Below are 18,330 nucleotides of genomic sequence, written 5' to 3' on the forward strand. Positions count from 1 at the left end.
TAAGAGGAGCAGCCCTGAATAATGAGCAAGGCATTAATTGACTTGCGGCTTACCACAAAGAACCTGGTGAAAGTCTTGTAGGGAAAAAGGATGGATCGAATGGATGTTGCACACAAGAGATGCTCCGTTGTTGTGCACTAAGATATGAATATTAATGAATTGTGATTGAGGATAGGTGGGGAGGGAGGGGCGGGGGGGGGGGGGGGGGGTAATAGATGGGCCATTTTATAAAATAATAACCGGGTGAGGGGAGAATACGGATTTTTCAGGCCGCTCTTAGAAAGCATTAAACTAATAAAGCCAATACATCATCTGTGGTACATAGGAGATGGTGGACACTCCAATAAGTGCACTGTCAGTGTCTACTTCTTGTGTTAACCAAGGCACCACACATACTCTCCTAAGCAATACTAAGCTGTTATTTTTGCCTTGTATTCAAAGCATTATTTGTGCATTTTGCCTCTGTTCTCGAGTGGTCGTGTGGAAGAAGAAAAAGGCAGCGCTGTTTGAGAAAGTAATTACATTTCGGGTCACAAGATATGATTCGTGTCTGGCAGCTAAATCATACATAGGCAGCATTCACAATGAATTGTAAATAGTCACAGTGGGTAACTGGTCTGCTGTTTGAGTTCCGGCCCTGTGAGCTTGTTTGACTCTTGTGAATCCTGCCTGTGCGTGTGTGTGCTTTGTGTATGTGTGTGCATTAAAACAAGCCTATTTGATGTGTGTCTTTCACCAGTGGTTGCATTTACAACAGCAGGCTTAATAGGAGCTTCCCAATTAGCCACCTTGTTCATGCTCCCAACTACAGTAATTGTACTTCATGTGATTACAGTAAGCGGTATGAACATGGACCATCCGTAGTCATTAGAGCTAAGTTTCCCGTATCGAATGAGAGGTACTTATGGCCCCTAATGTGCCGCCATTTCTTTTCATCATTACTTTGAAAACATACTATGCAGTACTAGTGCATCAAAACCCTCATCGTATTGCCAACTGCATGCAGGGAACCGGTAATGGTAGTGAGATGAGATGTAAGATGGAGGCACTATCTTCAATGATGTTTTGCAATGCATGCTCCAAAACGCTTACATGACATTTTGATTAATTTTAAAAATATTCACCTCTGTTATTTCTAAATAGTAAAAAAACAACATTTTAAAGCAGGGATAACAAAAGACTTGAAATTTAAGCCAGGGTTTCAGAAAACTGAAAATGTGCTTTGTATTAGCAAGAACAACATCTTACCAACTGTGCGGATCCATAACATGGGCTCATTTGCTACGCTTCATTACTTCTTCTGTGAGTTGTTGTTTTTCTCTAACTTTTTAAAACATATCTAACAGTGCAGTTGTAATGCAAGAAGGGCCGCCTGGGCGAGCTTTAGTTCAAAAGTGATTCCATTTATTCGAAGTCAGCCTCTAAAAGTAAAGAATATCTCCGAACACTGTTATGCACTTTGCTACCGTCTCACCTTTGGAGGAGCATATTGCTTATGAGTCTCACAGGACCCGAGCTGCAGAGGATAATTCATCTTCCATGACATGCGCACGTGTGTGTGTGTGAGTGTGTGTTTGTACACCAGTGTTTGCCCATGCGAGTTTGCATACCTCAAATTATGCGTGTCTGCATACAAATCCATAAAAAGTTATTAATTCATGTTGGCACTGTATTCCTTATCTGTATGCGAGCGCTGCACGCGTGTTTGTGTGCGTGACAGTTTCAAACTGGGCGAGTATAAGTGTGTGTGTGTGTGTGTGTTCTTGCAAAGGAAGCTTCAGATACATCAATTATGATAGAAAATGGAGGAATTAGAGAGGGTCCACCGTTTCCCCAGAGAGGGAGAGAAGAAATGAAAGTCATGCAGAAAAGCACGGCTGGTGAAGTAAAGCCAGCAGCCATTGTTGTGTGATTAAGGACTAGGTTTGAGCCATCATGGGGGGTTAAATTATTCAAACAGCAGGAAAACAACCAAATGGTAATCATATAAGTTCATGCCTTGCACATATGCACTGGCGGAGCACTGATAAGACATACAGAGATAGTTCCATTATTTGGGGGTGTATAGATGCAACTGGAGTGGTTAAAGTGTCAATTAGCCGACATACTGTGTGCACTGCAGAGAGGCTACAGCACTCCCACAGTCTTGTACTGTATCTATAGAATGTGACAGCACGGGTGATGCCTGACTAGCACACCCTGTACTTGAGCTAACCATGAAATCAGTTCCAAGTTGATGTAATATTGCAACTCTTTATTTTTCCTGTATCAGTTACAACTTCTGTTTATATTCTGTACAGCACTGAAGGCACACAAAAAAAACAAAAAGATATAATGGAACATAGGTATATACAAAATATACAGAATAAATAATTCAATCTACTTAAGTAGAAAAAGCTACAGAGTGTGTGTGCTTACATGAACCGTTTTGAAAGATGAATGAATGTAGTCGTGTAGAATAAATGCTGACAAAAGTCCATGTTGCAAAATATCAGTCACCAGCGGTCCATTGCTGTTAATATGAGAGAAAAGTCAGGCTGCATGGAAAACTGGAGCTTTGCATTGTGGGTAATGTTGCTCCTCCGTTACCATTCCTGTGCTATCAGAGTAATATGATCAGTTCAAAATGGTTTCCAAATCAGCCAACGTCAGCATGAAGGCGGTGTCCTGAATGTCAGATAAATTAGTAGCACAACACACAATCTCACGCACACATACACACACACACACACAGACATGGATCATACACATTTGTGGCTCATTTTCTTCTGAAAAAAAAAAAAATTAATTCAGCAGGACTCAGTTGATTGTCATGCACCATGTTATGGCATTTGATTAGTGCAATGCATTTTTTTTTTACAAGATTACAGTTGTGTAGAATATACTTTACTTTAAGTGCCATATTTGATAATGGTAGAGACAAAAGAAAAAACATCCTTTCTGTGAACATAACCAGTTTTGTAAAAAAATAAATATAGGTCCTATGACTGCAACTGTGCAGTGCATATTGGATCGATTAAAATAACTTAATAGGAGAATAGCAGTGGAACCACACGGTTCTCACTGTTTTTCCAATGTACAAATGGCTTGGTGGGGTGACTGTTCGGCACAATGAGCATTCCGTTAACAGCATTCCAGCTGGCTTAATGTTGACAGAGGGTGTAATCAGGTCATAGCCACAGTCAGGATAGACTGATTAAACAGCAATTCTGGGTCAAGTGGTGATTGAAATTCACTCACTTCTTTCTAAACATCTGCTTGATCCTATCGGGATCTCAGATGGGGGGCTGTGTGGGCACTGGGTGGATCCATTCATTTGGCAGCAGTGCACCAAATGAATTAGAAAGCATAGAAAGCTCATTAAGTGGACATATAAAAGATGGTTTTAACCCAGGCCCGGCTCAACAGGTGGCAATAGCTTATTTATGTTACATTTGGCCAACATTACTATGCCTTTATCCAGCTACATAACTGTCAATGGATTCAAATGTACCAAAATAAACCAATTACATTCTGTGCTACTTTAAACTTAAAAGTGATGTGCCCGTGATATATATTTCACACTGTGGAAAGTACAAGAGGGCAAACAGGACAAGGCACTTGGTTCAAAAACATAATATTTTTATATGTTTATTTATTTATTTATCTTTCTCATCAAGCTCAGTTGAATGTAGTTTGATGCTCCAGAACCTCTAGGTAGTCCGGCTCGGTATGCAAGTTAGCCTTGAGTTCAAAGTACTCGTTCTGAGTTTGCTCGAGCATGACTTTGCGTGGCCTCGAGTACATAATTGTCTCCATTAGCTTTAGCTCCTCCTGGTGGCCGCCCGGGACCTGCATGTCCACGGCCGACTGAAGGTGAGGCATGTTCTTCCGGAGGTACTCGGTTATCCCCAGCTGCTGGAGCTCCTTCTCTCTCTCCAGAATGTTCCGGTACAGGGAGTTGGGATTGCCCAGAGTGACAAACTCGGCGGGGCACTCTCCGGTAGTCATGGCCCTGAACTTTGAGCTTGGGTTTCCCGTGAGCGGAGAGGTGTTCTCCTTCTCCATGATACTCCGACACATGTGCTGCTTGGTGCCTGGTTCGTCCAGCCCGTAATCCAGATCTAAGTCGTGTTCTTTGTGCTGGGAGCAGTAGGTGGGGTTTCGGCAGATCTGCACAATGGGGCTGTGTGATCTATCCTCGTACAGAGTGGCGGACCCCGTGCGTTGCGTCAGCGTGTGATGCGTGGTTTTCTGCCCGTACATGCTGTAGTGTAAGTGAATGGGACTGCTGCCGCTGTTTTCTCGGGGCTGTTCCTCGGCCGCTTTCTTCTTGGCCCTGCGCCGCCGACGGTGCACCACGAACACCACCAAGCCGGCTGCGCAGAATACAATCATGAGGATAAACATGAGGAGACTTAAGATGAGCACAGACAGAGGCACGGTGTCCACCAGTGAGCTAAACAAACCCTTGCCATTGCCGTCAGGCCCCAGTGTAGCCGTCGCACTCTCCTCACCATCTGGAGAGGTCCCTAAACCTTCGCACAGCATCTCGTGACGAAGGCTTCTCAGCTCAGCCTGCATCACTGTCTTTGGGGTGTGACACAAAATGGAGCCCACCACCGTGTCCTTTCTCAGTTTCTCCAGCCATTGTTTGAGGCTGAACAAGTCACAGCTGCAGTCCCAGGGGTTGTCCTCTAAATAAATCTGCTCCAGCGAGTCCAGTTGATCAAGCACGTTGCTCACTGGCAGGTGCATGAGTAGATTTTTCCTCAGGTTTAATTTTGTGAGGGGCACGTTGCGAAATATCTGTGCAGGAAGAGAGCTGAGCAGGTTGTTATTTAATGACAACAGCTTCAGGTTTGGCAGAGGATTAAATGTGCCCGGGGCAATCTCTTTGATAAGGTTGTATTCCAGATACAGGTATTCAAGGTTGTGAAGCCCCACAAACATGGTGGAGAACAGTCTTTCAATTCTGTTGCCATTCAAATAGAGTTTTTTCAAACTGCTTAAACTGAGGAAAGTTTCATTGTCGATGTAATCAATTCTGTTGTTTGCCAAGTTGAGCAATTCCAAACTATCATATGTTACAAAGTCATACTTCAAGAGTTTCTGAATCATATTGCCTGTCATGACCAGCTTAGTGGGGCTTTGCTGGAGTATTCCGATATCCGATACCTTTTGAATTCCCCGGTCCTGACAATGCATCAAAAAGCCCGCCACGGGATGATTGTGACAGGAACAGTGCTCCACACAAGGACTGTCTGGAATGTGAGACGGAGTCGGTACCCTGGCGTCCTCTTTGTTTACCAACTTGGTGGACGGAGTAACGACCATATCCAGTGACTTTGACGGCTCCTCCAGGTTAATATCTGCGTGGGACGGGCAGAGAACATCCCGCTTGACTTTAGCCAGAACGATCCCTTTGAGTTGATGCGGTGTGCTGCAGACCACGTCCCCGATCGCAGATTGGGCCCTCATGTTCTCCATCCAGATCTTTAAGTGTAAAATATCACAGTCACAGAGCCAGCTATTGTCCTCCAGGAGAAGTTCCATTATCCGTCCGATGTGCTCCAGAAAGCCAACGTAAGGCAGCGTCTGCAGCTTGTTGCCACGTAAGTCCAGGTGGGTGAGGGGCACGAAACGGAAAATGTTGCTGGGCAAAAACTCGATGGAGTTGTCATTGAGAATGAGGACCTTGAGGCGTATCAGTTTGTTGAAGGCCCCCGGCTCGATGACCCGAATGAAATTTGTGTCGGCTTGGAGAAACTCCAAATTCACCAGTCCTTGAAAAGTGTCCTCTTTCAGGGTGACGAGGAAATTGCTATTTATGTGGAGTTTCTTCAGCGAACTGAGAGTGCTGAAGACCCCCGGTTCCAGCTCTTGAATGCTATTACCCCCGATGTGCAGCGAAAGGGCATTCTTAAGCCCTTCCATTTCCTCTGGAAGGAGCTCAACCAAGTCATTTTTGTAAAGGTTCAGGTGGAAGGGCACACCCGATCGGACTTTAATCTGGGAGATTTTGCTGATGTTTCTCTGCTCGCAGTTAAGATGAAGAACGCCATCTTTGTTTTCGCAGGAGCACAAGGAGTCACAAGACTCACTCATGGAGGAGGGTGATGCCTCCGAGGGATGGATATCTTGGGATCTTGCCGCGGTGACAAACAAGCCGATGAAGATGATACAGGGCAGCATTTCGCTCCGTGATGTCTGTGAAGAAAGGATAGAAGCATGGACAGAAAGGGGTAGGGAGGAACAAAAAGAAAAGTTAATTTATTGTTTTTCATTCAGTCATGCACATTTTTTACATTTTTTGATCTGGATAATTATTATTTCTAAATGCCTGAGAGCATACACAATCCCTGCCATCTAAAGTCATACAAGTTCTATGTGTTACAATACATGAACTCTGGTTGTCTGATGTGTAAAAGTGCAATAGCCTTAAATAACTAATGGGTGCATCATATGCATGAGGATAAGTCATACCCAACCTAGATGAAAGAGGTTTAGTGTAGATGTTTCTTTATATGTTATTAATGCATGAACAGTGTTTCCATGACAATTAGTCTACCCTCCTTTAACTTTGCAAAAATAAAACTTTATTTTAAATGTATCTTCAAAACTTCAGTATCATTAATCTTGTTTTTCTCTAAAAGTTATATCCCTATGGGGCCTTTAGCAACGTTGTGTCCTGGGTGAACATGAGGAATGGAAGTTACACCAAGCGTGAGATCTAATGGGAATTCCTAATAATCCATAGGAAGAAAAAGTCATCAGAGCCCACAGTATCTAATAGGGCACTGCATTGTACCACTTGAGTAAGTACATTTCACAGGGTGAGCAATGATAGTAAGACAGCATCTCTTTCCAGTGACTCAAACTGGGATAATGGCACATTTAAAGAAACGACTCTCATTTGACTGATCTTGTCTGCCCTTTATATGCAGATCCATCTGAACAAAGACGTAAGTACATGTGACTCGTACAAATGCACAAGTATCTTCATTCCATTTAACGTCTACGCCAAAGCAACATTTAAAACAAAAGAACTGAAAATGAATGGCTGTGTCTCCATTGTTTTACCAATTAACTCACCTGACTGGACTAAAAGTGAACTAATCACAAACCAAACCTACATTCTTTAATCTAATGTAGTGTGCTGTTAAGCTGACTGTATCGTTACACAAAAGCACCTGGGGAGGAGCACACATGCGTCACTGTCCACTGAGAACAAGTTTAACCAAGCGCTCATGGAGGAGTCTTCACTGTAAGGTTAGATTTATGTTGAATGACAAGGGAAATGCTGAAATGTGATTTTAATGATGGCACTTCTCAGCACCACATCCCAATCCATTACGTTAAACTGACTCAAATCACAATGGATCAAAGGCGAGATCACTCTAGGGGGGGACAGGCGGAGAAGCATCTCTTCCCATGATCAAATATAACTAGATATACACCGTTAACTAACAGAATTCGTCAAGGATGTACGCCGTGAGAGATTGTCAGGAAGACACACAGCTGCTCTTGTTAAAGAATCGGATCAGCATCTGGAGAGCTTCACTCTAACAAGACTAGGCAAGACGAGTTCCGGAGAGCAGTGTTTGTCAGAGGGCTGAAACCTCTGAGTCATGAAGCATCTATAAATGGTACTCGGCCCTCTTTGGACCAGATACATCCACCCTATTGAAAGGCAGTGAGACGTATAGAACTGTGCAGGTAGTAGGGCGGAAAGATTTGATTTGGAATGTGGAGTAAAGGAGGACTCTGACTATACACAAACACACACACACAATGTATATCTGTCCACCTCAATATACAGTATACATACTGCAGTTAATAGCCGACTCCAAATCAGAGAAAAGCTTAGGGCTGAATATATTTCCAACGATTTGAGTCAGTCTCTTAAATTGTAACTTCACTATTTTGTCTTCATTCTCTCTAGATTTTTTTAGCGCTGGGTCTTGTCAAATATATTGATGAAAACCAAGTCTAAACTATCTCCAAATCTGATATATGTAGGCATGTACCCCAGGGTCACTGTACACTTTTCAGCCACAAACTCAAACTACTACTAACACCACAAAACTGAGGAACACTGAGACACGCTGACGCTACTTGGGAAAAGGCTGTATTTATCATCAGTACAAGTACAACTAAAAACATACTCCTCTGACCTAACTTAAATGTCTTTGAATATCACCAGTGTACCCTACATAATTAATTGTGAACAATTTCACAAACCCTAATACATTAATAATCCATTCATTAATTCTGCAGGGAATAACCACCCCTCATCAGACACAATACACCAGCATTATTAGTTGCATGTTCTCGCCCCCAGGGGCATCCACTGCTCTGAGCCAGCCTGCACAGCTGCACAACAGCAGAAGGGAGACACACAATTGAAACATCTCTCAAAATGAAAGGTAATTCATTACAAGTCGTTTAGAAAAACGGCCATTGTGCACATAAAGGAGTTGTGTGAAAGAGTGTTATTAATATACCCTATTTTGCATTTCCTAAGAGATTCTTTCATGTCATCAATGTCTATATCCTTTTGGAGATTTGAGACAGATTAAGATGTCTTAACAACAAGCACAAAAAGATTATACATAAGGATCTAAAATCGCCCAGATTTGCAAAGTCTCTTAAGACAGCACAGCGAGCTGAAAAATTACCATCTTGAACTAATAATAAACATGACAATGGGCAAACATTTGTGAGTTTGCGGTCGAATAAAATGAAATACAAAGACCAAACATTTCAAGACCATTAAAGGGTGTTGTTTAGTGTTTTAACACTTTGTAAATGGCTCTGCACACAAGAAAAGCCTTGGCCAATTGCTTTTCATTTCTGTATTTGCTTGTTCAAAAGTCTGGTGGTGGTCACCAGGGCCGCTGCTACGCTTTTGGGTGCCCTAAGCAGAAATTGTCAGTGATTTTTCTTAAACAGGTAGCACTCTTTACTCTGCAACTGTAAAAACAGTAGATTGGTCTGCAGACCCATGTTCTATGATGGAGGGGCCCATTTCAACAGATAAAGGGTGGATATGAACAATTTAGAATTCACACATATAAAGTTTATTTGTGTATGTGTGAGGGGGCCTTCAACCCCCTTAGACAGAGCTACTAATGCTGTTGTTTTTAACTTTCTTTTGTATTTCTCCCCTACTAGTTGAGGGGCCCATGATGATTTCTATCTTGTTACATTTTAATGAGTATTTATATTTAGGCTATTCCTTTTTGGACCCTGTTATGACTGAGCTCTTTGACTATGCAACATGAAAAGTTACTATCAGTATCTCTGGCTAAGGGCCCCCCTGAGCCCTTGGGCCCCTGGGCCTGTGCCCGGTGTGCCTGTGCAGTAATCCACCCCTGGATAGGTTACACAATTAAGAAAAAACAACGATGGGCCTGTTCATAACTAATTTATATATTTTTTGTAATGTAATGATTATCATGAACTTTAAAAAAAAATAAACTATTTTGGGGGGCCCCCGGACCATCTCTTTTTCCTTTTTAATTAAAAAAAAAAAAAAAAAAAAAAAAAAAAAATTATAATTTTTTTTTTTTGGGGTGCCCCCCCAGGAACTTGGTGCCCTACGCAGTCTGCGTACTCTGCGTATAGGGAGCGGCGGCCCTGGTGGTCACAGAAAGACAGGCGGTCTATCCTGTCTACCCTGAAGGCTCTTACGACAATGCATAAATGAAACAATGTATTGACAGATGTTATCGCATGCTGCATGGCAAAACTGCTTAAGGGCACATATGGAAAAGGCATTACCTTTGTGCAATCTTTCTAATGTATTTCAAACAGATCTCTCTAACTGATCCATTTTTCAGGTACTCAATGTTGCATGGAACTCTGGATGACGGGCACAAGAGATGAAACACTCTTCCGGTGCCAGTCTTAAGTCGCAATATCTTTTTTTTTCAAATTCAAATGTTCCATCTTGTGTTGTTCATACAATTCAATTCAAGATCTACTGAAGCCCTATGAGATCTTCCCTCATTCATGCGTGTGAAGCCAACCCATCAGCCGACATGAAATGAGCGGAGTTTGAAAAAAAAAAAAAAAAAAAAAAAAAAAAATAGTACAAGGCTGAGTCGTGAGAGCAGAGAGACAGTGGAGAAGAAAAATATGTTGATGGAATACTTATACCGCATTAAGCCTGTTCTACAGTCGCTGGTACATACACAACATGGACACTTCCAGACCCATAAATAGAATGGTTGCACTTTATTTGGGAACAGGTATTAAGTGTATTGTCCCTTACTTACATATGTGTGCCTACTTTATATTTCTCCTTGGTTATCTACCAGTGTAACACCTATTACCATACTCAGGCTCATAAGGGACATCATCGGTCTATGTAATGTGAATAAGCAATGGAGCTAGTGTGAGTAACTGCAGATGCGCTCAACAGCGGGCACAACTAAAAGTCGAAATTTTTCTTACGTCTTGCAACTTTTTCTATCCGGTCAATCCCGTTTCCTTTTGAAATGATAATGTTCTGACTTTTGAATGGTATTTGTTGTACAGTACATTTGCAAAGCCAATCCTTACTGGACTGCAAGCTTGTTGGACCAAATGGACAGTCATAGAGCCACTTATATATTATTTTACTCAGATATTATTATTTGTATAGATTTGTCATAGTGTGCGGCATATTAAAATGCACAAAACAGATACAGTATGTGACTCCTGTGACTCACAATTGAAACCTGAATTTCAACTGTACCACATAGCATACAAATTATCCACAGTTGATCCGTTTCGCCCATTATTTTTAGATAATATGAACACAGCTGTAGTCATGTTCTTTCCTCGTCAATGTCAGAGTGAGCAAAGCATGCACGGAGCCACAAATAGCCCATCAAGGCATAAACCTTATTCCTTGTTTCTGGAGCGTGTGAGGCAACCTGATGTACGAGTATGAAAGGCTTGTTATCCCTAGTGGCACCCGACAGATAGTGCCATTCTTTCTACTCCGTCAAGACCGATCATATTTGTGCTGTCCATAAAAAAAAACACAAGAGTGAATATGTTTTTCATCTTGTTTTAAAAGGTTTCACTGACAGCCCAGTTTTGTAGAGTTTTATGACTGTAGTCCTCCCTTCATTGCTAAGCTATACCTGCTCTCCTGGTAAATTTATGGACCTTGACAAACAGAGAGTTGTAGGGGAGTACATTTTAATTCACTGGAGTCTGAGGATTTGGGGTTAGAGCCACATAAATGGTGTTTAATAACTGGTGTTTCATCTAAAAACAAGTCTGGAGCTAAAATGTAAAATCCGCAATCAATAACAAAGAACATAGAAACTGTCAGTGAATTCTAAGCAGGGGGCCAGCGTGGGCAACGATTTCACTCCATGCCAAATCATGTCTCAGTGTAGAGCCAAGAATGCAATGCACGCTGCTGGCCCATCTATACACTACTGGTGCATATTCCTGATGAAGTGGCCTATATTTTTTTTCTGTCCATCTGCTTTCCATTGATACATCCATGAAATCAATTCACACTGAGCTAACCTATTTGCAGCTGAAAGGAACTCAGTATAATATCAAGTACACCATTCCGGACCAGTGTGTCTTTAAACTATCAATTCAACTCCACATTCTACACCTGGATAGGAGTTGGGCTGTAAGCAACCCCATAGTTTCCTCCTTCCGCCCAGAAAAACAAAGGATCCTTTTGGCGATGTTGGCGGGGAGGCGAGAATCATGCCCCCATGCTCTGCTGGCTGCTAAGGGCTGTATCTTGAGAAACATCAGTGGCCTGTTACAAAGCTAGATCAGTGAGCTTTCTCTGCGCTTTTCTCCTGTCATGCATTAGTTCTGACAGCTGGCAACTGATCATATAACAAGACAGAAGCAGTGAGGCCTGATGCACTGAGCTGCTTTACCCATACCAAAGACATACATCTACACACAAATACAGTGAACGTGTAAAAAAAATAACATAAACACATTTAAATAAATATTTTCTCGCATTAACTCGCTACCTTGTGCACTTTGCAGCATCCTCCCCCATTGTTCTCAGCTGGTGGTGCCATGATTTCCGATAGCATATGCATGATAGGACTAAGAATAGAAAGCACAAAGACTGCATGGGGAGGGGAGGGGCTGGCGGCTCAGCTCCCCTGGCAAGCGCAATTTAGTAGGCTTGCATTTCAAATGGTCTGTTTAACTAATGCGCAGTAATTAGTTCTCCAGGAAGGAGCGGGCTGATTACACCAGTGTATTGTGTCATCAAGGTGCGTTCTGTAAGGAAGGACATCTGCACCTAGCAGATGTGTATTAACTGTGTGCACTATTGTTCCTTTAAAATTGAACACAGAGACAAGCTCAGTTCAGCTCAGGACTATCGCGCATTATTAGGACCATTTGGTACTCATAATCTAATGTGTAAAGTTGAGTCAATTAGCCGTTTAGGAATCTACAGCCATTTTTTTCCACATTCTATGATCCTACATAGTCACTCCACAAAGTCTCTTAGTCTGTGTTTGTTCTCAGCGGTATGAATTGCCCACTTAACACACCCTCAGTCATAAAAGGCCAGAGGGTAACACTAATGACAGCCTTGTGATTCACTCCGTAAATAAGTGAAGATCTGCTGTGAGATACACAGACTGCAGTCTCACAGGAGCCACGCATTATAGGTTGACATACCTGCTTACAGAGGATAAACAATGTAAAGGGCACCACCTAGAACATTGTGTGGTGTCGTCACACTACTTACAGAGGCTAATCAAGTCATGGTTTATGTCATCCACAAAATGTCCATGGCCTTTAGTGTAAAGCAAAAAAATATATACTGTTGATACAATTTGTATCTATAAACGAGTATTACTTTCATGGCAAATAACAGTACCTTGCATTTCTTCCCTGTGTTTGCGACAAATTGCAGATGGTTTGAATTGCACTGTACCGAATGCTGTTAGTTCATCAACAGGAACCCTGTGGAGTTTACTAATGGGACAAACTTCAATGAAGTCATATGCTGTTTAATAAACACCACATCTGCTCATGTATGTAGTCATTAATAATAGCTGAATGGGCTCACTTTAAGTAATTAGTCAAGACACATTTTTGAAACAATGTCTACATGGCATGTAATTGATTTGTTTAATGTTTCTATGTTTTGACGGTGGATACTTTGCCATCATCAAGGCTATTCTGTTATCCTGCACATTTAGACAAGTAGCTGCACATGTATATTTTAGTTATTTATGTCCATAAGAAGAATGTTTCGAATCTAACTCAAAAACAAAAACAAGGGTGGCCCATCTTAAATCCCTGTGGAATACCTTTCAGGTAACTGAGCAAGAATCATTTCCAAAGTTCCCTGTGCATTTGTGTTGGAAAGAAAAGTAGGAAATAACAGGACAAAAGATCAGCACAAAGTCTCATACTATCTCCTATTGTTAGGAAAACAAGCACTGGCTGGTTGTTAGATATAATAGAAAATCCCTGGTTGCCTGGTGTACACACACACACACAAAAACGCACACACACACACACACACACACACACACACACACACACACACACACACACACACACACCTATTCTGATTCTCTTCCAGCTCTGCCATCTCCCAATTTATTCCCTAGACACTTCCATAATTCATCTCTTTGTCGCACTGGGAATCAGTTTAAGTTGCTTTACGATGCAGAGTCGGTAGAATAAAAACGCCCTCATTTGACAAGCCGAGTGGACTGATGCACTTGGCTGAAGAAAAATGCAGTTTACAACCAATGGAAATAAAAAAAAAATAGTTGGAATTCCAAGTACAAGACTGTAATGAGGGGATATACAGTACTGCAGTTCCAGGTAAGAATTCAGGCTGACACAACCAAGTATATTTTTAGGTTATAGCCATTTTTACAGAAGCTTTAAATTAACATACCTTTACATGTAAAGGCACTAATAACGTTTAAAACTAATGCAGATTTGGTCCAAGCCAGTATTTAGTTTTTCTGTGCCTACAGTGTCAGAGTTAATTAAGTGTCTAAAGACTTAATAACTACACAGACTTGAGCTGACCTGCGACGTCAAACTGAACACCACTTTTCAAGACCAATTAGGGAAGAATGCCACAGCAGGCATTTAACGAAGCTGGACGGTATTCTGAAGCTCCTGTTAAAACATGTTAAAAAAGGGAACAAAAGGCTCTCAAAAGTTATAATCCCAAATATGTCGTAACACCCGTCATTTGCTATTTTATTTTTGGGATGGATTACTGCCAGGTCCCTCAAAAATTGCTTAGAATCAAAACAGAATACCAACGATTAAATCCATTTACAGTCAACACAACATAATACCACACGTCTGGCCAAGTGTGTGCATATATAACACGTGATATTGCAGCTACAGAAGGGAGTGTTGAACTGAGTATTTGTTGTCCTAACCACAGACCATTATATCCCATGTGCTTCTTTCTAAACAGGGACGTTTTTCAATATTCAATACGCATTCCGCAAAATGGACAGATATGAAGACTCAGCACCTGTCTTACAAGTCTGTTTTTTTAAAGAAGACTACTAAATAACCCTTGTTGCATTGTTTTTTTCTCCAAAGTGTGATTTAAGACTTTAAAATTCATGAATCTGTTGCGTTGAAAATGATTTTCAGTGGTGTTCCGACATTGGGTGCAGAGCCCTGCAAGGCCTTAAATTGACTCACCAGACTTATAGGGGTCTGTAATGCACATGCCTGAAGCTCCCCACTCCTATATATGCCTCTTGACAGGGAGGTTTATAGCATGGAGCGCTTGCACTGAAACTAGCTATTTTCCCTCCAGGCTGGTTGAGATAGCACACTCCTGGACAACAGCAACACAATAGCGAGAAGCTAGTCAAATTACTACTGGATATGTTGTCTCATAGGCAAGGCAAGGCAAGGCAATTTTATTTATAGAGCACATTTCAGGCCACAGGGCCACTCAAGGTGCTTCACAGGGTTAAAATCAAATAAAGAATACAAATACAAAAAAAAGTCATAGTGACACAGAAAACATTTGAATGCTTTTTACAACAAGCAACAAGAGCCCTAGCTGCTAATTTAGTCTCAGTTAAACTATAGCTGTACCTCAAAGCAAAATCAAATGTGACATACCAAACGACCTTTCATACTGGCGTTGGAGAGTCAGGTAACACTTTTTTGCCTCTTTTCTCACTTCTTGGAGGTCACCAGCCAACAGTTGAATGCATCCCCTTATACTGAAGTCAGTCACGCTGCTTTTTGGCTTGGGGGCTGGAGCAGCAGAGAAGAAAGGGAGAGACTTAGAACTGGGAGAATTCGAGGAGACTTGTTGCATCCAGCTTGGGGGGTTTGTTTCATTTTCAGCCTGACATGGGATATAGCAGATTAGAGCTAGCCTGCCTGCGCTCTATTGCCTTAGCAGTGTACGAGTTTCCAGTGTGTTCTTGTGCTGGTGTATGCGTGAGCCTACACACACACACACACACACACACACACACATATACACACACACACACACACAGAGTCCGTCTATCAAGTTTTACCCAGAGCGCCCTGCGGTGTTCCCAGACACCAATTATGGCAGGGACTTGTCCTTTTTCTCTCCTCTGTATTGGAAGTGATGTGGCTTGGCCTACAGGGTCGACACTGCCACACCACGACTATACACCCACATATCTGCAATACTGTAGAGAGAGAGAGAGAGAGAGGATTCTGCCATGGAGCGCCCGCGGCCCCGGCAAGCGCAATCCTGGAGAAATTATAATTATGAGATCCCCACCCACTCAGTGTAGGCAAGATAAAGTTCAACTCGCTCGCCCCTCGTTGCAGCCCTTTTTTTGGACTGATTCAATATTCCCTGGGCTGGCTTGTGGTTTACCTCCGTTCGCTGTGTCTTATAGAGAAAGCAAGAGGCTCTCCAATATACCATATCTGCAGGCTTCCTACAGTTGGAAAGTATTGTGTGCTTTCATAAAGTTTCAAGCAATGCCCTCCAACTCTGTTCTATGGCCCTGAAGTGATACTCTTAACACTATAGACCAATTTCATTCCCCTTGTGAATCAGCCCGAGTTGTGCATAATGTGCTAAATTGGTCCATAGGTTCACCGTCAAGCAAAAATGAACATTAAGTTATTCAGACAAATTAGGCTCAAACAATCCATACATTAAATGGTATGGAGTCCATTTAAGTGAGTCATTTGCGAGTTCACCATTGATTCACCCAAGCGAGAAATTGGGACCCCAAACTCAATTATGCGATTCACAACCTAAAAGCTAATTAAGACACTTCTTCCTTCATTAATTTGCACTCAAACAGGACTGTAACCTCCGCCTCACATGAAAGGGGGAAAATAAAGAAATAATGCAGCCATGCAAGACAAACTGCAAACTGATTGGATAAATCTCCATTGCATTCAATGCTAATTGAATCACACTGAGATCTCCATTATGTGCCAGGGATGTGTGGATGTGTGGATGTGTGTGTGTGTGTGTGTGTGTGTGTGTGTGTGTGTGTGTGTGTGTGTGTGTGTGTGTGTGTGTGTGTGTGTGTGTGTGTGTGTGTGTGCACAATGCTAACCGTGCTGTATAAACGCCTAACGAGTTCAAACGAGATTAACTGTAGCAGACAAAATGTGCCACTGGAAAAAAACACACACCTCTTCTCTGATTGGCTGAGGTGTGCCAAACGTCGTGATGCAAACAGCCCCAATTAAACACACACCTGTGAACACCGACTAATATATATATTCATAGGACACACACACACACAACTATATTTAGCTATGGCTACATGCCAAGAAAAATACAATAATGTACCATAGAATAATGAGACAGGGCATTGCAATGTGTTCTCAAGCAGAGGTCTTCGATTTAAGAACACAAATACGGCCATTAAAGCAACATTTTGGGGGAATTTAGGGAGCTCATTGTAGGATACAGTAACTGTGTGTGTGGCAAACAGCCAGGTGTGCTCGAGGTAATGGAGTACCCCTAGTAAAAAAAACTCGCTGGTTTGGTTTCTACCTGTCATGTCTAAGCCACCTTTTTTTTTTATTATTTTCTTCTCACGACCTTCTCCACTCGTTCACTCATGCCATTTCGTCAACACACACACACACACACACACACACACACACACACACACACACACACACACACACACACACACACACACACACACACACACACACACACACACACACACACACACACACACACACACACGCGTTACAGGGAGGTACGTTTCCCCCCTTTTCGTGGTAAAAAAATGTAGTTGTAAAAAATTGCATAGCCTTCTTAAACAAGTTGGAACCTGCCTGGAGGTGGAGAGGACACCCGGATTCTTTGGCTAGCTCAACTGTCAAAATAAGCTGTCAAAATACATTTGTTAAAAAACAAAACGAGAAGTAGGCTAAATAAAACAAAACAAATAGACTTAATAGTGAAACATTTTAGATAAATATAAATATCACAGGTGAGTGTGTGTGGGTGTGTGTACAGTGTGTTTTAAGGCAGTCTTACCGGCTAAAACTGATGATAAACAGGGGGGAGGCTGCTCCAAATGTCACCGTGCTTAGTCCATCAGCAGATACCGGGCGAACAGACGCATTGGAGAGGGGCTAATACCCCACAGCACTTTCTTCCCTGGGTCTTTTTGCGTAAACGCTCCTTAAAAAAATTCAAGCCAAGAAAAACTTCACACTTGTCCTTTAATGTCCCACAGTCTCTCTTCTCTTGTCTTATTAACACAGTCGCGCGAAGGGGCCAACTAATTATTCTGCTATGCTCGTTGGTAAGGTCCCAGGATAGTATATCAACCCTCCTCCTCTGCACCCCTCAAACACAATTAATTAGGATCAAGTTGCACCTATGCGACAAACCGGGAACAAAAAGCAGTGCATTGATGAAAAGAGACGCTGTTCTTTCATGTGTTAACTATAGTCCACTCAGGATGATGAAAAAAAGCGGGTCCAGCTCTTGCGCCGCGCCGAGCGCTGTGTGCAGTTAACCAATCTGCGATACATTGGAGTCGCTCCGTAATTTGCATGCCGTAGAGGTGGACTACAGAGGAGGGGGAGAAAGCGTAAAGACACTCACATTGCGTATGAGTAGTTCCGGTGGTACCTTTCAGAATAAAAGTCTAAATAGACACGACCCTCGAACTGAATTTAATGTGGCAACTTCCCCACACATTTCCCCCTGTAAGTAGACTGGATATTACCATGGACCGGATATTACATAAGCAACACACTCACAAGAAACATGGCACTTGATTTGTACTATAAATAACAGCAACTTAACATTATGTCACTTTGCTTGAACTCTTTTCAAAAAAGAAAAGACACATATTTTATTTAACA

General features: G+C 42.1%; 1 protein-coding gene across 1 annotated transcript; it reads right to left on the reverse strand.

Moving 5' to 3' along the window:
* Nucleotides 1-2,252: 2,252 nt before the first annotated feature.
* Nucleotides 2,253-17,971, reverse strand: slitrk6 (SLIT and NTRK-like family, member 6). Its single transcript, XM_080052727.1, has 2 exons — nt 17,492-17,971; nt 2,253-6,189 (listed from the first exon to the last, which is right to left on the reverse strand). The coding sequence occupies exon 2, from the start codon at nt 6,172-6,174 to the stop codon at nt 3,661-3,663; it is 2,514 nt and encodes an 837-aa protein (XP_079908853.1). The 5' UTR covers nt 6,175-6,189; nt 17,492-17,971; the 3' UTR covers nt 2,253-3,660.
* Between the last annotated feature and the right edge of the window lie 359 nt (nt 17,972-18,330).

This window comes from Ammodytes marinus (genome assembly GCF_949987685.1).
Source record: "Ammodytes marinus genome assembly, chromosome: 24".
In the NCBI taxonomy this organism is placed as follows: Eukaryota; Metazoa; Chordata; class Actinopteri; order Uranoscopiformes; family Ammodytidae; genus Ammodytes; species Ammodytes marinus.